This window comes from Thamnophis elegans, chromosome 16 (assembly GCF_009769535.1).
Source record: "Thamnophis elegans isolate rThaEle1 chromosome 16, rThaEle1.pri, whole genome shotgun sequence".
Classification (NCBI taxonomy): domain Eukaryota; kingdom Metazoa; phylum Chordata; class Lepidosauria; order Squamata; family Colubridae; genus Thamnophis; species Thamnophis elegans.
Genome location: NC_045556.1, coordinates 10,944,348 through 10,965,201, shown reverse-complemented (window position 1 = coordinate 10,965,201; position 20,854 = coordinate 10,944,348). Strand labels below are relative to the sequence as shown.

Below are 20,854 nucleotides of genomic sequence, written 5' to 3'. Positions count from 1 at the left end.
GCAGTGCGGCTTTTTGCATTTGACTGATGGTGATTTTTTCAATTTTTAGCTGTTTTAAATGTAATTCCAGTGCTTTTGGAATAGCACCCAGTGTGCCAATTACCACTGGAATTACCACTGCTGGTTTGTGCCATAATCGTTGAATTTTGATTTTTAAGTCCTGGTATCTTGCGATTTTTTCATGTTCCTTCTCGGCGATCCTGCTATCACCTGGTATTGCGATGTCTATGATTGTGACATTTTTCTCAATCAGTGTGATGTCTGGTGTATTATGCGCCAGTATTTTGTCAGTTTGTATACGGAAGTCCCACAAGATCTTGACCATCTGATTTTCGGTGACTTTTTCAGGCTGATGTTCCCACCAGTTTGTTGCTGTTTTAATATTATATTTTTTGCACAAATTCCAATGGATCATTTTTTTTAATTATTATTATTATTATTATTATTATTATTATTATTATTATTATTATTATTATTAGCCAGGGGAAGCTAACCTCTTCATCTTATGACTCACGCAATCCCCTTGGATGGTGGCCTGTGTTTCAGACAGACCTCCTCCTAATCAAAATAAGACTTTAAGGTGCCACGGCGACGAATGTCACAGGTCCAGCAATGGAACCCTCCTCCCAAAGAATTGGCGTGACGGATGTTCACTTTGACGGTTGAAATGCCTGCAGGCAAAAAAAAAGAGAGAAGGCAATTTCTTGAAGGTAATTTCCCCACCTCCTGTTCTGGTCCACCAGCAGAGCTGGGAGCAGATTCAGATAGTGAGGAGGTTGGGGAAGATCATGGGTCAGTCCTGGAATCTGGGGAAGGCTCTGATGAGGGCTTTGTGTCGGAGGCAGAGAGGGGGCCAGGGCCGTGTGCCAGTTCTCAGCTGCTTTCAGAGTCAGACATCAGTGAGGAAGACAAACAGCTGGAGCCTGTTCCCAGTGTGCGCATGCGCAGAGTTGCCAGACAAGGGAACAGCTAAAGAACAGGGGTTGACTTGGAAGTAAGGCCACAGGTGGACGGTGAACGGCCCCTCCCAGAGGAAATAAAAGAGGAGCGAAAGGGGAGTGGAGTTTGCAGGAGACAATTAGTTCGCTTAATTAGTTCGTGACTCTTCGAGACTCCTTGCCAAGTTCTGCAGAGATTGGCCTGGCAGCTCTCCAAGCCAGTCAAGGTCTGTGACTGTAAATCCTCCCTGGAAAGACTTTGTGGGATGTGAATGAGAAGAGTTCACAGTAAATTAATTAAAGGGGTTTTTTTGTCAGGACTTGCTTCAAGCTCTTGGGAAACCTCGGTCAGAACATCTTCCCATGGAATTAATAAGAAGACAAACATGGGCATACACGGCCAAAGCAATAGTAATTTGTAATTTAATAAATTTGTATGCCACCCAATCCCGTAGGACTCTGGGTGGCTTATAGGCTTTCTAGTTATGATTTTGCATGTAAGCCTTGGGTAGAAGACTCTATGAAGGTCTCAAATCTCATGGCGCCAACGTCTATGCAATCAAGGAGGGGTCATAGCAATAACACTTAGACTTATATACCGCTTTACAGCCCTCTCTAATTTGTTTACAGAGTCAGCCTGTTGCCCCCAACAATCTGAGTCCTCATTTTACCAACCTGGGAAGGATGGAAGGCTGAGTCAACCTTGAGCCACTCAGAACCGAAATTCTGGAGTGAGCAGCGAGTTAGACTGCAGTACTGCATTATAACCACTGTGTCACCACGACTCCTACATCTTGCATTCTCTTCTCTTTTTTTCCAGGGCTGATCAGAAAGATGAAGTGGTATCTCTTTGAGGGAGACCTCACATATCTCTAAAACATAAAGGACATCTAACCTTCTCTTGACCTTGAAGAAAGATCAGGGTGCAGGCAGAGATCTGGAAGGTTAGGAGGCCAGCCACATCTCCAGATCTCAAAAGGACTGATCAAGTGTAAAGTTTAACATTTTTTTTGCCTACAACAACTTTGGCTGACTTGGGGGCCTTCAGAAATGCTGAACTTCCAAGCTCCAACTTCCACTTTGGATCTAGAAGAGATTCACGCTTCTGGAAGACACTTCAGTTGGAGAAACACTGAGTTGGAGGAATCTGGGTTAAATTGTCCTTAGGAAAATGTGTGCTCTGCAGAAACAAACTCTGAAAATGATTCTTCCATGAAATGTTGGCCCGTTTAGCTAAATCGGTCTTACCTAGGCTTTCAAAGAGCTTCTGGATCGGGATTTCGTTGGCATCTACCATCACGCGTTTCTCACCCAGCATCAGGACGTTCATGGAAAGCCACTTGGAGGACATCCACAGCGGATGATCTAGAGATGAAAACATTAGGCAGTCATGGATGCCTCCCCCTGCAACCCTCCCAATGGAATGTTGGCTTCCCAAGCCAAACGAAGCCAAACCTACTGTCAGGGATGAGAGGAAGTGGTGGATGAAGGATGGTCCAGCCTGCCTTCTTGAAGAGATCAATCTAAGAGAGTCAGCGGAGAAAAACAGACAGCTTCACACTGGGAATCATATTGCTTCCTACATATGTTCTCCCGCTGTGCACTTCTAGTAAGTCTGTTAGTTTCTCTGCCGTGACATAAAAATGATGAATGAATCAGCAGTTTAATCTGCCCAGCAACTAACTAACTAACTAACTATCTCTCTCTCTCTCTCCCTCCCTCCCTCCCTCCCTCCCTCTCTTTGTGCAAAGTCCGATTTCCTGTGTGCCTATGGATGTAATGGAATGTGGGGTTGACCTTGGGGAAGGAGGGAAAGAGATGTTGCCTAGGACAGTGTTTTTCAACCTTTTTTGTGCAAAGGCACACTTTATTCATGAAAAAAATCACGAGGCACACCACCATTAGAAAATGTTAAAAAAATTTAACTCTGTGCCTATATTGACTATATATAAAGTAATTTTCCCACGGCACACCTTACACTATGTCACGGCACACTAGTGTGCCACGGCACAGTGGTTGAAAAACACTGGCCTAGGAAACAGATAAGAGAGGCAGGAGCCCCCAGTGGCTTAGTGATCAAAGGGAGAAACTTAAGAAGGATCCTCCTTCCTTAAGGATCAAACAGTTAAGACTGTCAGTGGGCAGCTGTACTTTTGCATTGGCAAGAATTTGTTAATGTAGCCTTACTATAAAGTAAGAATTGGTTCATCTATTCCTGTTTCCTTTCTGGTTTACCTGGGGAGAACTGACAGTGTCTTTTTAAACGTTTTTACATTTCTTTTCCATTCACAGTCCAAGTTTAGTTTCCAGGCGCGGCGGTTAGAGTGCAGAGTACTACGGGCTACTTCTGCTGACTGCCAGCTGCCTGCAGTTTGGCAGATCGAATCTCACCAGGCTCAAGGCTGACTCAGCCTTCCCGCCTTCCAAGGTGGGTAAAATGAGGACCCAGATTGTGGGGGGAAAGAGGCTGACTCTGTAAACTGCTTAGAGAAGGCTGTAAAGCGGTATATAAGTCCAAGTGCTATTGCTATCTACCCTCTGCTGACACTTTTTTAAAGCTGCAGCAAGAATGGGGAATTGCTGAAGTCCTCAGATGCAACCCTCAGTCTTTTAATTGCATTAAGTAGAGATAAGGAGGCTGAAGAACAAAGATTGCATCTGCATAACACAAGTAACCCATAAATCCTGACTAGCAAACCATCATCATCTTCATTGTCCTTTAATGACCCCTTAATCCCTTGTGGACTGGAGTTCTGGGCAACTGAATGGAGCTAGTAGTGTGTTTTAATGGCCAGATGCCCTTCCCGTTGCCAATGTGGAGTTTTGTTCAGCACATATATTCTCAGTATGCCCAGAGAGAGAAATAGCTGCCTCTAACTAGGATCGAACTCACAGCCTCCTGATTTGTAAAAAGTTTTTTTTTATTTTTCCTTTCAAATTCATTCTTAGATATACATCCTTATAATTGTTATTTAACATACGTCAACTCATATCATTTTTCCGCCTGTATATTTACATTTTAATATTTTCTTATTTCCCCTCCCCCTATATTAATCATGGGTGGTCTGAGATACTTATTTCATGTTTTGTTCCTTTTTCTTTGTATTTATACCCTTTTTCAAATCACTTGTCAAATCACCCCCATGTCCTGTAATACACTGATTCCTCTTTGTCCTTTATTCTCAATGTCAACCTGTTCATTTCTGCACCATCTAATACCCTCTTTATTACTCCCCATTCTGATGGGATTTTTTCTGCTTTCCAGTTTTGTGCAAATACAATTCTGGTTGCTGTTATGATTTGTACAATCAAATATGAATCTTCTTTACTGTATTTCTCTGGTAGAATACTCAATAAAAATATCTCTGGCTTAAACTCTATGGGTTTATGTATCATTTTCTCTAACCATGTTTGTATTTTAACCCAATAGCTTTTTGCATCCCTACACATCCACCACATATGCTAGTATGTTCCTGGCAATTGGTGACATTTCCAACATTTAGCTGATTTATCCTTAAACAGTTTTGCTAATCTTCCAGGTGTCATGTGCCATCTATAAAACATTTTATATAAGTTCTCTTTATATGCTGTCCCCATTGTCAGATTATAATTCCTTTCCCTTAGTTGTTGCCATTTTTCTAGTTCTATTGACAGCCTCCTGATTGTGGGGCCACACACACACACACACACACACACACACACACACAACCTGCTATATTATGATTTCATGCAATGGAATAATTTCACCTATTACGCCAGGAAGATTTTTTTTTAATGCCATAGATGATGTGGTTTGCGAATTGTATTCCTATCATTTGGCGTGTTGTGGGAACACAACGAAGATTGTCCATCGCGAGAAACAACACGCACCAACTTATTCCTCAGATGTGAATAAGCACTTCAACAAATGGAATAGCTCATCTATCTTTCTTAGCTCATCAAAATTAGCTCATCAAACTCACAGGCTTGTTCCCACACCCAAACTCACTGTACAAAAAAGTTCATGTCTTGGGGAGGAGGGGCCAAAGTTGTGTCAAGACGACGTGCGATCTCAATGCTCTGAGATCGCAGTCGATACTTTTATCACTGCGGGGTCCCAACGGACCTAAACCATCCAAAGGGCGGCTCCAAAACGGGACGATGTGGAAAAAGAAAGTGTTTCCAGCTGGTGAGGAATTTTTATGGTTCTAAAAAAAAGGGACTGCCTATAAAACTTAAAAACCGATTTCAATCAAAGAATAGAAGATCTTAGAGGCAAATTTGAATTTTGGAATGGTTTTGGACAGTGGTTATCTTACTTTTTAAATGTTATTTACATGGATTGAATCTAAAAAAGTTCGCGTCTCTAGGAAGGCAATTTTTTTCAGTGCCGCTGTTACTTAGAATGGTTAGAAAGGTTGTAAGTCAAGGACTACCTGAAATGCCCCATTCCTCTGTGAAGCTCCCCTTACAGTACCTCATTACAGGGACGATCTGGATTAGAAAGCACGAGCCCAGGACCAATGATATTAAAAGTAGCATCGATGTGCATCGGGTTGGGGTCTTTGAAAGAAATAGTATGGACTCTATAGTCCGGAGCAAGATGTCTCCTCATCCACTCAATGCCCATGAAATTTGTAACCTGCAACAATGGAGAAAGGAAAGCATGATAGTGTAGAATAATCATATCCAAGGACCAGTGGTGGGTTTCAAAAAAATTTGGAACCTCTCCTGTAGGTGTGGCCTGCTTTCCGGGTCCACTGGTGGAACCTCTTCTAACCGGTTCAGTAGATTTGACGAACCGGTTCTACCGAATAGGTGCGAACTGGTAGGAACCCACCTCTGTACTGTATAGATATTTAAGGGAAGATTTCCTTCCCTTTAAGGAAATTTAGGGCGGGGTCTTAATTTACTCACCTGACTCCTTTGCACAAAGATATCTCTTCCAGCTCTTATGAAGTCTGCAGCATCAAAACATGGTTCAAATTCAGTGGTAACGAATTTCCCCTGGGCAGCCAACCTGTGCCTGTCCTCCACTGTGAGGATGGGATAATCCTAATTTTTAAGACAGACATAGCACATAATCCCTGGGACCCAGTGGAGGCCAAAAGCGTACAGCCTTAGAGAAAAACTGCAGTGGCCAGAAGAGAGAAAGGCACTTGTATATAAACAAACCCCCATTCCCTCCCAGCACTGATAATGTTATCGAGTTGGGTAATGAAACGTCTGAAAGAAAATAACCAAGTTCAGAGAGCACCAAAGACACCCACACCCCCAGTCATCATCATTGTCCTTCTCCTTCCCCTCTTCCTTCTCCTCCTCCCTCATTCTTCTCCTCCACTCCACAAACCCCACTGCCTTCTAGTACTAATCATGTTACCTAGTTGGGTAACGAAACGTCTGCAAGAAAACAGTCAAGTTGAGAAAGCATCAAAGACCCAACAGGCATTGTCCTCGTCCTCCTCTTCCTCCTTCTCCTCTTCCTCCTCCCCCTTTCCCTTCTCCTCCACTCCACAACACCCCCCTCTCTCCTAGCACTGATATTACCCAGTTGGGTAATGAAATGTCTGCAAAACAACCAAGTTCAGGGAGCATCAAAGATCCCACAGTCTTCCTCCTCCTCCTCTCACTTTTCCTTCTCCTCCACTCCACACACCCTACTCCCGTCTGGCATTGATGATGTTACCTAGTTGGATAATGAAACATCTGCAAGAAAACAGTCAGGCTTAGGGAGATCCCCAAGGACTCCAGAGCTCAAGCCTGATCCCCAAATATCTTCTTCTAGTCAGAAAATCAGAAAGGAGAATCAGAAAACATTACTGGCTTTTGACAGCTACCTGGTCGTAAAGTTCATCAGACATGGTGGGCTTCGGTGCTGTTGTCCATTTGGCTCCCTGGTGAAAATACTCTTTAATGACTGGGCGATACGCTCTATATTCGAAGAAACGGGCACGCCAAGCCATCGGTGCTTCGATGATTTCGTTCCCAATGACAAGTAAAATGTCTCTCGGCATAGCTGCGTACATTCCTGGCAGGGAAATCAACAAACACACAGCCTCTTATTCCATCTCTGTGCTTAGCTGCTTGTGTGCAACGCACTCTGCTGATACACAACCACAAAGTTTCCAGCATGCTTGCTATTTTTATGGTGCAAATTAAATGAAAAATATTGCAAGGAGAATCGAAATCCCAACGGAGTTTTTTTCCCCAGTTATAAAAGAAAACACGAAGGTCAGCAACTCACGTAGAGTGTGTGTTTTAGAAAAGTAAGTGCAACAATTGATATGTTCACTCACACAGGTAGGTGCATGAAATTAATCTTTTGGTGATACCATTAATTTAGCAGATAAACTGGATAAGAACAAAGAACAGGATGAGAAATCAGACCTGTTTCCAGACACACTTATTATCCTAAATATTTCCATCCTGTTTTTATCCACTCACAATTGTAAATACATTGTAAAATAGTTTTCAAATTTGAAGTGTTTTACTTGGCCTTCCCTTTCTCTTTCCTGTGGTATTCTCCTAAACATTCCCCCTTGCTAATAATTTTCCTTAAGGTAAAGGGAAAGGTTCCCTTTGCACATACGTGCTAGTCGTTCCCGACTCTAGGGGGTGGTACTCATCTCCATTTCAAAGCTGAAAACGTCTCCGTGGTCATGTGGGTGGCATGATTAAATGCCGAAGGTGCACAGAACGCTGTTACCTTCCCACCAAAGGTGGTTCTTATTTTTTTACTTGCATTTTTACATGCTTTCAAACTGCTAGGTTGGCAGAAGTTGGGACAAGTAATGGGAGTTCACTCCATTACACGGTGCTAGGGATTCGAACCACTGAACTGCTGACTTTTCTGGTCAGCAAGCTCAGCGTCTTAGCCACTGAGTCACCATGTCCCTGTAATTTTCCTTACCTGTTATATTTCCCTTGCTGTTTTCATTTTTCTACATAATGACTTTTTGAACACAGGTAATCTTTGGCTTACTATAGTAGTGATCCTCTGCAGTTACAACAGCACTGAAAAAAAGTGATTTCCGACCACTTTTCCCACTTCCGATCATTGCAAAATCACATGATCAAAACTCAGAGGCTTGGCAACTGGCATATACTTATGACAGTTGCAGTGTCTTTCTGGGGGTCACATGACTCCCTTTTGCGACCTTCTGACAAGCCAAGTCAATGCAGGAAGCCAGATTCACTAAACAAGCATGTTACTAACTTAACAACTGCAGTGACCCACTTAACAACTCTGGCAAGAAAGATCATAAAATGAGGCAAAAAAAGTCTCGCTTAGCAACAGAGATTTGGGGCTCACTTGTGGTCATAAGTGGAGGACCATCGGCAGTTAAAAAAACCTTGTTTCTGGGACATAATGGGTGGCTTTGTGACCCAATATTTAAAATAATAAATAAGGTGCCTCAATAATCAAGAAGTAGATAGACTACAGAAAATGCAGAGACGTCGAATAGAGTAGAATAGAGTAGAGTAGAGTAGAGTAGAGTAGAGTAGAGTAGAATAGAATAGAATAGAATAGAATAGAATAGAATAGAATAGAATAGAATAGAATAGAATAAGAGAGTCGGAAGGGACCAGGTCTTCTGGTCCAACCCCCTGCTTAGGCAGGAAACCTTACACCATTTCAGACAAATGACTATCCAACATCTTCTTAAAAACTTAAAAAGCATTCACAACTTCTGGAGGCAAGTTGTTCCACTGGTTAATTGTTCTAACTGTCAGGAAATTCCTCCTCAGTTCTAAGTTGCTTCTCTCCTTGATTAGTTTCCTCCCATTGCTTCTTGTCCTGCCCTCAGGTGCTTTGGAGAATAGCTTGACTCCCTCTTCTTTGTGGCAGCCCCTGAGATATTGGAAGACTGCTACCATGTCTCCCCTGGTCTTTCTTTTCATTAAACTAGACATAAACTAGGCATGCAAAGCACTAAACTTTGTGGAGTATTCAACTATTCAGTAAAAAGTACCCGTAGATTCAAAATCAGGTGTTTTATATCGAGTTGACCAGTTGAGAACTTCTGGCCTCTTCACAATCACTCCCTCCATCTTCAAAATATTGCACATCTCTTCAATCTCAGCAATTGCTTTCTTGATGTAATCCTCAGGAAAACTCTGGCCTCCGTACTTCTGATAAAATTCCCAGTACTTATTGTAGGTGTTAGCCTGGGGAAACGACAAAAAAAAAAGTGGTGGGGGGAGCAAAGTCGGTCTGAAACAAACAACTTACAAGCAATTGCGCAAATGTTTTTTTCCGACAGAGGAACAAAACATGATTTCTTCTCCCCACAGAGAGGAATCGACGGCTTCCCTCAGAAGACGGAATTCATTATCGCACCGTTATGGTGTGTTGAATAAATCACGACTGGGTTCACAAACGTTAATAGCAATACTCTACATGGGGCTGCCCTTGAAGAGCACCCGGAGGCTTCAATTGGTCCAGAATGTGGCTGCGCGGGTTATCATGGGGGTACCTAGGTGCTCCCATGTTGCGCCCCTTTTAGGCAGCCTGCACTGGTTTCCGGTTGTCTTCCGGGTGCGATTCAATGTACTAATTATGACCTTTAAAGCGCTCCATGGCTTAGGCCCAGGGTACCTGCGAGACCACCTACTGCCACCGGTAGCCTCCCATCGTCCAGTGCGATCCCACAGAGTTGGCCTCCTCAGGGTGCCGTCGGCCAGACAGTGTTGGCTAGCGACCCCCAGGGGGAGAGCCTTCTCTGTGGGAGCACCTTCCCTCTGGAATGAGCTGCCCCTGGAACTTCACATAATCCCCGACCTCCTGTCCTTCCGACGCGCCCTAAAAAGTTGGCTTTTACAGCAAGCCGGCCTGGCCTGAACAATATAAAATAAATTATTGATTATTGTTAATTTTAATCAAATTTTTTAAATGTTATTGTTAATCTTAATTGGGTTTGTTTTTTGGATACTCTAATTTTTTTTAACTTTTGTAATATGTGTTTTTTTAATGTTGCACGCCGCCCTGAGTCCTTTGGGAGAAGGGCGGCATATAAATCCAATAAACAAACAAACAAACAATACTTTTTATTGTAAGCCGCCCTGAGTCTTTCGAGAGTGGGCGGCATACAAATTAAATAAATAAATAAATAAATACTTACACTACAGTTTAAGTCTTATGAGTATACAGTTACTTACCCCCCTCTTTTCAAAGTGTGTTAACAAGTTCAGCCAAAAGAAAGCATGTGTGAAAACAGGAGTATAAATTAAAACAAAACCTCCATAGCAATAGCAATAGCAGTTAGACTTATATACCGCTTCATAGGGCTTTCAGCCCTCTCTAAGCGGTTTACAGAGTCAGCATATCGCCCCCACAGTCTGGGTCCTCATTTCACCCACCTCGGAAGGATGGAAGGCTGAGTCAACCTTGAGCCGGTGAGATTTGAACTGCTGAACTGCAGATAGCAGTCAGCTGAAGTGGCCTGCAGTACTGCACTCTAACCACTGCACTCTAACCTCGGCTCTAATGCAGATAGTCCTCTCTTAGCGACCATTTGATGTTTTCACGGATACAAACACATTATTTTTTAGATTATTTTTTTTAAAAAAACCCCACCTTTATTACTTTACAAGCAACTCAAGATGGTGATTCTGTCTAAAACTCCTTTCTTCTGCTATTTTCCCCTCAACGACAGCCCTGCAAGGTGGTTGGGTGGACAGACATGGACTGGCCCCAAGTCACCCAGCTGGCTTTCATGTCTAAGATGGAACTAGAACTCATTGTCACCTGGTTTCTAAGTCAACACCTTAACCATTCCACAAAATCCCTTTCATCTCTTCCCGCGGTTACATTAAATTGGCTTTAAAGGTTGTGTTTAGACATGTGGAAACTGCGTAAAACAGAGAATAGAAGGGAGAGAAAGAGAGCGAAAGGAGACAGGAGAGAGGGAAGTAGAAGAGAGGGAGAGAGTAGGAGAAGGTGTGGAAAGAGAGGAGAGGAGAGGGAGAGAACAAGGGGAAGTAGTGAAGAGAGAGAGGGCCGAGGGAAGAAAGGAGGTAGGGAGGAGGAGAGAGGGAGATGAGAAGAGTGGGGGATGAAATAGACTATAATATGGTGTATGGAAAGGAGAAGAGCAAATAAAAATTGAAGAGGCTTAATGGCAGGAGGAATTGATATATTATTGAATATTCAAAAAAATGTTTGTTAAGATGTAATGGTATATTTTGGATAATATTATATGTATGTTAAAAAAACGTTTGGCAAAAAAAAAGACATGGGGAAACTGGAATTGCCTCCTACTCCAGTGGTAGCTCTAAATAAATTTAACTTATCTAGTGACTGTTACCCAGAAAAAAGAAACAGAACACATAGGAATAGGACGTAGACTTCTATACCACTTCACGGGGCTTTCCAGCCCCCTCTAAGGGGTTTACAGAGTCAGCCTATGCCCCCCCCACCAATTTGGGTCCTCATTTTACCTACCTTGGAAGGATGGAAGGCTGAGTCAACCTTGAGCCTGGTGAGATTCTAACTGCCCAATTGCAGTCAGCCAGCAGTCAGCAGAAGTAGCCTGCAGTACTGCACTCTAAGCACTGCGCCACCACGGCTCATTAAACTGATAGCTATGGTTGAGATGGCACAATTATCAAATTCATCCAACAGGTTAAGCCCAAATTAGCACCATTAGGCTTCTGTATAAACCAGGTAAAAATGTCAGGATAGTCTGAAAACGTCAACATGAGAAGACAGAAGGAGGAGGAGGAGGAGGAGGAGGAGGAGGAGGAGGAGGAGGAGGAGGAGGAGGAGGAGGAGGAGGAGGAGGAGGAGAAGAAGAAGAAGAAGAAGAAGAAGAAGAAGAAGAAGAAGAAGAAGAAGAAGAAGAAGAAGAAGAAGAAGAAGAACAACAACAACAACAACAACAACAACAACAACAACCCAACTAGGTAACATCATCCTTGCTAAGCAGGAGTGGGTTTGCCTTCTAACACTGATGATGTTACCTAGCTGGGTAATGAAACCTCTGCAAGAAAACAACCAAACTCACGAGAGCACCAAGCACCCCACAGCCTTCCTCTTCCTTTGCAAACCCCACTCCCTTCTAGCACTGATGATGTTACCTAGTTGGGTAATGAAACGTCTGCAAGAAAACAGCCACGCTCAGAGAGCAGCAAGGACTCTTCAAATCAACCCTGAGCTACAAATATTCTCTCCTATCGAAATTCATCTGTGCATTTTAAAACTCTGAGGGGATGGAGTGCATGCGCGGGGACAGGGCACATGCGCGGGGGCAGGGCACATTGTATTTGGAGGGGGAGGGTTGGGTGCGTATGCACTTTGGGCACTAGGTCTGGAAAAGGTTAGCCATCCCTGTTCTGAGGTGGGTGTGCAGAGAATGCAGGTTGTGGGCAGCCTTGCACAACAAGTGTAATAGTTAGCATATCTGCACCACAATCACAACAAGGGGAATTGCCACTTAAATTGTCCATTGCCACTGATACAGGGCAGAGGTGCTTCTTCCACCTCTGGACTAATTCCACCAGGATTAGTCACAACTAATTCTGTTCGATTTCACCTAGACAGAGGAAAGCAGGGGATCCTCCTACCAGGTGGTTTGATAGAGGGATCACGCATGGTCAGGCCACGAGGAGGTTCGAGAAGATACACAGCAGTGGATCCAGGAGACTTTTCCTTAGAAGACTTTCCTAGAAAGGGTGATAAAGACTAGAGAACAGGCCATTCCTGCTCCAGAAGACCCCTCCCACAGGTCTCAACTCCATGCCCCAATTGTTGTTGACCCTCAGGCTGTGAGGTTTGTGCAGCTGGAATTATCGCAGTGGCTGTTTCCATCACGTGTCTGGTTCAAGGGCCAGGAGAGGTTTTCCAGAGACAAGGAATAGTTCTTAAAGCCTGCAAGATAAGTTGATGTCATGCAGACTGGACCCCAGAACAGCCAGCTCAGCAACTTTCAACTTGTGTTTTCATTCATTTGTTTTTGGCTCTTCTAAAGGTCATCTGAGACCTTCGCCATCGCCATGCTTGCAAATGAGATGACTTCAGCTTCCACCATCCATGCCCTCTGGACTTGGATCCATGAAAGCTCAAGCAATCATCCCTCTGTTGTTTTTTAAAGCAGAATAATTGCTTTTGCTGCAAAAAATAATAATAATAAGATTTCCAGTCTGGAAACTCATAAAAAGGTAAAGGTTCCTGACTCTAGGGGGCGGTGCCTATCTCCGTCTCAAAGCTGAAGAGCCAGTGCTATCCGAAAATGTCTCCGTGGTCATGTGGTTAGCATAACTAAACACCAAAGGTGCATGGAACGCTATTACCTTCCCACCAAAATTTTTCTACTTGCATTTTTTACATGCTTTCAAACTACTAGGTTGGCAGAAGCTGGGACAAGTAATGGGAGCTCACTCCGTTACACGGCGCTGGGGATTCAAACTGCCTAATTGCCAACCTTTCTGATCAACAAGTTCAGCATCTTAGCCACCGAGCCACCACGTCCCTTTGATTTGTGGAGAGGAGGAGGAGGAGGAGAGGAGGAGGAGGAGGAGAGGAGGAGGAGGAGGAGGAGAAGAAGAAGAGGAGGAGGAGAAGGAGGAGGAGGAGAGGAGAAGGAAGAGGAGGAGGAGGAGGAGAGGAAGGACAAGGACGAGAAGGAGGAGGAAGAGAAGAAGAGGAGGAGAGGAAGGACAACAACGAGAAAGAGAAGAAGGAGAAGAAGGAGAAGAAGAGGAGGAGGAGGAAGAGGAGAGGAAGGACAAGGATGAGAAGGAGGAGGAGAAGGGGAGGAGGAGGAAAGGAAGGACAAGGACAAGAAGGAGGAGAAGGAGAAGGAGGAGAAGGAGAAGGAGAAGAAGGAGAAGGAGAAGGAGAAGGAGAAGAAGAAGAAGAAGAAGAAGAAGAAGAAGAAGAAGAAGAAGAAGAAGAAGAAGAAGAAGAAGAAGAAGAGCCAACATGCTATAAGGCTGTTCTGCCTCAATGTTTGGAGATATAAAAAGCAGCCTCATCACATTCAAAGTTCCTTGAACTTCAGAGCGTAAAGACTCACCTTGACCTCCACTGTAAAAGGAGGAACACGGGCATTTTCGGCTCTCCCCACAATGACTTCTTCCAGTGGGTCCCATTCATTGTAGGAGCAGACAGGACAGTTCTCTGGACTAGGAACAGGAACTTTGGGGGGTTCATCAGCAGCAGCAGGGGGGCAAGGAGAATTGGAGGCCGCTGCAGCCTGGGTGCTCTGGAAAGTTCGCTGCACCCATCCTGTGACGACTCTTCCAAACTTGAATTTAAAAGCAAACACAACAAATCAGGAGGAGGAAAATCATAACAGTATGACTAAAAGGTAAAGATTCCCCTCGCACATGTGTGCTAATCGTTCCTGACTCTAGAGGGTGGTGCTCATCTCCGTTTCAAAGCTGAGAAGCCAGCACTGTCCGAAGACATCTCCATGGTCATGTGGCCGGCATGACTCAATGCCAAAGGCGCACGGAATGCTGTTATCTCCCCACCAAAGGTGATTCCTATTTTTCTACTTGCATTTTTACATGTTTTCGAACTACTAGGTTGGCAGAAGCTGGGACAAGTCCCTGGAGCTCACTCCATTACGCGTTGCTAGGGATTCGAACTGCCAAACTGCTGGTCTTCCTATCAACAAGCTCAGCATCTTAGCCGCTGAGCCACCGTGTCCCTTAGCAGTGTGACTAGATGGTGCCTATTATAAGATTTTGGCTTCTAGGGGAACAATAAGGTGTTCAGGATCCAGAAGGCCATCTTGAATCCCCCCCCCCACTTTTATCAACTTCACTAACTTTAAGAATTGGTTTCAGCATCCAGAATTCTGCACCCAACAGAGCCATTGCTGAGAAATCTGGGAAATCTGGGGCGTTCTAATCTCGGGGGGGGGGGGGGGGGAATGATGTTCCAGAGAGAGGGAGCCACCACGAAGAAGGCCCTTCTTCTAGGTCCCATCAGGTGTATCTCCCTCAGGGATGGGACACACAATATTCCCTGCCTCCCTACTCTAATGGATCGGGTAGATGTGACTGGCAAGAGATGGTCCCTCGGATAATCTGCTCCCAAACCATGAAGGGCTTTAAAGGTGACAACCAGCGCCTTGAATTGCGCCTGGAAGCAAATCAGCAACCAATGCAGCTCCCGTAGGAGAGGTGATACATTTGCACCCACTGGAATTGCGAATGATGCTTTGTGGATCAGTGCATGCCACACATACCCATCCTTTTCACAGTGTAGCGATGCAACTTTGCTTAAACAAACCATAGCTTATTAGCCCAGTCTGGGAACGAGGTCATGAAGAGCAACCGAAAGCATGGTGTTGAATCAGCCGGCCTAAGTTTCTACATCAACCCAGCATCCATCCATGTTGGAATTAATCACTGGCTTCTCCACCCGCCACCTTCAAACATTCTGGGGCTGCAAGAAGAGAAGGTTCAACTTTTCTCTAAGTTCTTCTACTCAAGCCAAACCCCCTCACAGAAGAGGCTCCACTTGTTCTTGACCAGCTGTTGGGGAAAAATTAGACTGACAAGTTGCCGAGGAGCAAGTATGCCCTATCATCTTGCAGAGTGCATTCCCAGCCCAAAATGGGAGGATAGGCATGCGTGCTGGGTCAGCAGAAGGTTGGAGAGGGGGGGGGAAGAGCTGCTGCTCCCCCGCCCCACCTCCCCAGCGAAGGCATGTTGGAGCATGGAAAGGGAAGATTCAAAAGATCTCAAACTCGTTTTTTTGGTTCCACCACAAAACCGCGTTCGACTAAACCGCGCTCGACAAAACCGCGTAGCTGACGTCATCACAGGGTGACGACAGCGCAGAGACAGAAGTACGCTGTAAACACTAAACCTAAAATTAACCCCTAAACCTAAACCTAACCCCCCTAAACCTAATCCTAAACCTAACCCTAAACCTAACCCTAAACCTAACCCTTAACCTAACCCTAAACCTAACCCTAAACCTAACCCTTAACCTAACCCTAACCCTAACCCTTAACCTAACCCTAAACCTAACCCTAACCCTTAACCTAACCCTTAACCTAACCCTAACCCTAACCCTTAACCTAACCCTAAACCTAACCCTAACCCTTAACCTAACCCTTAACCTAACCCTAACCCTAACCCTTAACCTAACCCTAAACCTAACCCTTACCTTAAGTTGAATCGGCTTGCTTTCAAAGCGCTATTTAAAGCGCCCTTCTTTCTCCGCGCTCGCTGTTGTCGCCCTGTTGATGACGTCAGCAACGCGGTTTAATCGGGCGTGCTTTAGTGGAGCGCGGTTTTGTCATGCCACGGGTTTTTTTAGAGTTTGTCCATCTCATGGAGTTTAGGTCTGACTTGAAGGAAAAGGACAGCTAGATCTACCGAGATCCCGAGCAGGATTGAAACATCAGTGCAAGGATAGAAACCATCTCAACAGGTCCAATGCAATCCACACTCATGGGGGGAAAAAATGGTATGGATCATAATAATGTCACAATAACCCTTTGCACTAGCAACGCAGGGATGAAAGCACCTGAATCCCGTTTTCTAGGGTGATGCTGTGATATTCATGTCTCACATTTATGTGGCTGCCCGCCTTACAAAAAGCAATTGTAGATGGACTCAGGATACGTTTTCAGTTGCTCCCCACCCTCCATCCTGACACCTATGTTAGGGGGAAAGGAGTGAAAATAGACTGGGGTCTCCTGCCAATTTCCTGGACAGAAAGTTCCTTGCAGATGCAGCCAGGAATTTTCTGGCTTTATGGTTGCAGTGGTGTGCAATTTCCATGTCCCTCGCAAATCTGAAAGCAGCCATACCCAGCCTGAATGACTACAGACCCATTGCATGAGGTCTATAGCTGTGATGGTGAACTATGGCACATGTTCCAGAGGTGACATGCAGAGATCTCTCTGTGGGCATACATGCCATCGCCAGCTGCTCCTTTGGATTCTGGTCTTTGCAGGCACTGGTCTTTGCAGGCACTGGAGAGCTGGAAAAATGCCTGAAAACCAGCTGGAAAACAGCCTGAAAAAAAGACTTGAAAACAGCCCCCAAAAATGACCAAAACCAGACTGGTTTTTTGGGTCATTATTAGGCCATTTTTGAGGTTATTTGCAGGCTGATTTGGGGGCATTTTAGGCTGTTTTCCAGGCCAAAAACAGCCTGAAATTGGCCCCCAAAACAGCCAAAAACAGCCCAAAAAAAGGCATGCGCACACCGGCCAGCTGGTCTTGGGGTTTCTGGACCTGGCACATTCATGCACATTCCAGTTTGGGCACTTGGTGCCGAAAAGGTTTGCCATCACTGGTCTATAGTGATGAAGTGCTTGAATCAATTTCGTATACATGATGTACAATGCCAATAAAGGCTCTCGCAGGTCTGTCTTTCCTTCCACCCTTCCTCCACGCATCCCCACTGAATTCTACATTGGAGTTGCATTTGAGGAAATCTTGGGCCTTTTAATAAAAACCTGTGATTTTTTTCCACATGCTTCCAGTCTTCCGATTTTTGGCGCTCCGCTAGACTATCACGGGTCTCTTCCTGCAAAGGCACAGTTTTGGGAGTACAGGTGAGGTGAGGAATCTCAGCTGGCAGTTAGCACATTAGCTAATAACCGTCTACCACAATTAAAGCACGTTTTATCTAGCTCTGGAAGCTGCTTCCTTTCCAGTAATGAAGAATCCCTTGCCAAGACAAGAAAGGAAATGAGAGACTACGTGATGCTGTTTTTCCTGTCTTTCCACTGCAATCTTCCTGCCTGGGCAATGAACTTCATTTTTCCTTCCCTTAAAAAACTCTTTTTAAAACAGAAGTTTCCTTGTCCATTTTTTTCCTCACACTGCTGTGCTTGCAGAAAGAACAGATGACGATGGGCTAGATTTGCCCTCTCCAGTTCTGAAATACCACATTTGTTTAACAGATTATCAGAGTTGGAAGGGATCTTGTAGGTCATCTAGTCCAGCCCAGCCCCGCCCAAGCAGGAGACCTTACACCATTTCTGACAAATGGCAGTCCAATCTCTTCTTGAAAGTCTCCAGTGATGAAGCTCCCGCAACTTCTGAAGGCAACTTCTGTTCCATGGGTGGATTGTTCTCACTGTCAGAATATTTCTCCTTATTTCCAGGTTGAATCTCTCCTTGTTCAGTTTCCATCCATTATTCCTTGTCTGGCCTTCAGGTGCCTTGGAAAATAGCTTGACTCCTTCCTCTTTGTGGCAGCCCCTCAAATATTGGAAGACTGCTATCCTGTCTCCCTGGTCCTTCTCTTCACTAGCCTAGCCATGCCCAGTTCCTGCAACCGTTCTTCATATGTTTTAGCCTCCAGTCCGCTAATCATCTTTGTTGCTCTTCTCTGCAGTCTTCCTAGAGTCTCAACATTTTTTTTTACAGTGTGGTGACCAAAACTGGATTCAGTATTCTAGGTGTGGTCTTACTAGGGCTTTATATAAGGCTTCAAATGGCATTTGAAAGCCATTTCGAGCAGAAGACTTTTTCAAATGCCCAGCATCTCCTTCTCTGCATGAGCATGTCCACAACTTACAACAACAAGAAAACATACCACAACAAACTTGTGTTTGAATCATGGTTGACTCTTGGCCACTGGCTGGATAGGTTTTCTTGGCAAGATTTCAGAAATGATTTGTCATTGTCTCCTTCCCAGGGGAATGGTCCAAAGTCACCCAGTTGGCTTCGTGACCAAAACGGAACTAGAATTCACAGTCTCCCGGTTCCTAGCCTGCTACCTTAACCACTACTGCACCAAACCGCCTCTCTGTTTCGCAGAGCATATAAAGAATGAGTTTGTTGACACCTCCATCCTGAGTTTAAACTTTGGCACAGAAACATTCACTGTCCCCAAATTTGCCCAGGACAACAAAGATAGGCAGCTAAATGACGTATGTAAATTTAGACTCTGGACTTCAAGGTTCAGGGATTGGGAGGGGTGGGGGAAGGTGAGCGGAATCTTTTTTTCCCCAAGGAACAAGTCAAAATCCAAACTTTTGTTACAGACTTTAGGCCTATGGAATAGATCAGATTCGATGCAAGTGAACAGTTTACTAGTTCAAGAGGGGGCTAAGTTAGAGTTAATTTTCACCACTTGTATGAATGGAATGAAGGATTTAACCAAAATCAGCCAAAAGGGATCAAGGACAGATCGGAGTTGAAGCTCTTTTGAGAGGAAGGGGAAGACAGGCATTTCAAGGACATTTAAATTTGATCGCCAACATGCGCCACATTTTTACAAACAAAAATAAAAACCCCTCTCTGAACTTTTCCTTCCAAAGTTGCAAACTTTTGCGACTTGCTTGGACCAAAATTGACCTTCAATGCCAAGAAACCCCCCAAAGCAAGCTTAGAAAGTTTGCTGTGAGGTTTTTCTTTTTTAAAAATTGATTTTCTATTAAATATTTAATAAACATTGTGTGGTCTGGGTATTTAATTTGCTTAACAATACAAATTTACATTCTTCATCTCCACCTCTTTTTTTCCAACTGTTTGGTAAAATAGATTCGGTGTTTGATCATATTCTACATCTTCTTTCTGTTTAATTTTCAGTGTCAATCTATCCATTTCTGCACAATCTGGTCTCTTCCTGACTATCTTTCCATCTCGTTTCTCCTTTGTTTTTATCTGGGTTTTTAAAATCCTAGCTTCACTTCAGGGGAATCCCTGGGAAGTGGGATCTCGCCTTCCAGCTGCACCTCCTCAAAATCACACCAACCAGCGGTGTATTAACCATTAAGCAGACTAAGTACTGCTTAGGGCACCAGGCCCAAGGGGGCACCACAAAGTTGAGAAAGAAAAAAAAGACAATGAAGATTTGTACAGTATGTAGGAAGGAGCTGGGCACCAAGATTTGTCAGTGCTTAGGACACCAGTAAGCCTTAATCCGTCACTGCATCAACGCAATTCCCTGCGCTCACCTGACTTTGCTCATGGAAGATGCTTCCCCGGCGCACACACACACACACACACCCCAAGCAATGGCTGGCATTGCTCGGATCGCTATCTAGGATCGCTGCCACCCGTCCCCTGAGTAACAAGCGCTCTTGATTCCGATCCTGGACGCATCTCTCCCGCTTGCTCAGACTATCCCAAACCCGCTGAATCAGGTCGCAGCCACAGTTTGAATTCAAACGACATGCTCAGCTGGGGTCAGCTTCAACTTTGGTTAGGGGCGCTTCCTGCGAGTTCAAGGAGCTGCGCCAATTCACAAAAGCGGCCGTTTCCCTTCGGGCACCGGGCTCAGCGGGTTGGGTGAAGGGAGCCAGGGGGCTTCCCCAGCCGGCTGCAGGGGGCGCTTACCCTCGACCCAATGTAATGCACGGCTTCGGCCCCTCGACTGCCTCCGCGCAGGCACCGGACGCGCAACATCCTCGCTTTTTTCCCCCCCTGGGCTGGTTCGGATCCCGTCCGGAGCAACCGAGCGAGCGCGCGCAACCGATGAGGCTAACACCTATGGCTAAAGCCAAAGAAGACTTGTGGGGTGGGCGCTTTTGAACGCAGTTTTGCGCACGCCCCTTGCGCGGCGCCCATTGGCTGGCCCGGCCGGGAGGGTGAAAGGGGAGTGGGGCAAGGCGAGCACAGTCCCAACTTAGCCCGGGGCTGCATTCCGCCTTCTTGGTTGCTTTTTATAGCTGGAATGAATGGGGAAGGGTCCTGCGCGCTGCCTCGCGTTCTCGACTCTCAGCAAGACGCGCGGAGACGCCTAACCATCGGTTGAGTTAAACCCTAGCCAGACCCAAAACAAACCGGAGCCTAGCCCAGCTGAGGGATAACATTCTGCTGGGCGGATGGGACAACTGGCCACGGCCAACTCACCACGGCCAACTCGCTGCAGGACAACTCGTTGTGGGACAATTTAACAAGTCTATGTGATTATTTAAAATAAACATTTTTTTATTTTGGTCATTCACATTTCGTTCTGTCCCTCCTTTTGCATCCTTTCTTTAATGATTCTATTCCACCATTCCTTTT

The 20,854-nt window shown here is 45.0% G+C and overlaps 1 protein-coding gene across 1 annotated transcript; it reads right to left on the bottom strand.

Moving 5' to 3' along the window:
- Positions 1–410: 410 nt before the first annotated feature.
- On the bottom strand, positions 411–20,347 carry GATM (glycine amidinotransferase). The gene is made up of 9 exons (XM_032233542.1): positions 20,183–20,347; positions 13,934–14,164; positions 8,891–9,086; positions 6,755–6,945; positions 5,835–5,972; positions 5,395–5,559; positions 2,398–2,461; positions 2,187–2,303; positions 411–671 (listed from the first exon to the last, which is right to left on the bottom strand). The coding sequence occupies exons 1-9, from the start codon at positions 20,249–20,251 to the stop codon at positions 559–561; spliced, it is 1,284 nt and encodes a 427-aa protein (XP_032089433.1). The 5' UTR covers positions 20,252–20,347; the 3' UTR covers positions 411–558.
- Between the last annotated feature and the right edge of the window lie 507 nt (positions 20,348–20,854).

Excerpts from the sequence above, each read along its gene's own strand:
- GATM (XM_032233542.1), bottom strand. The coding sequence starts at position 20,251 with ATGTTGCGCGTCCGGTGCCTGCGCGGAGGCAGTCGAGGGGCCGAAGCC. Across the intron at positions 5,973-6,754 it reads CTGATGAACTTTACGACCAG|GATTATCCCATCCTCACAGT; the intron begins GTAGCTGTCAAA and ends CTTAAAAATTAG. Across the intron at positions 2,304-2,397 it reads ACTTCCTCTCATCCCTGACA|ATCATCCGCTGTGGATGTCC; the intron begins GTAGGTTTGGCT and ends TTTCATCTCTAG.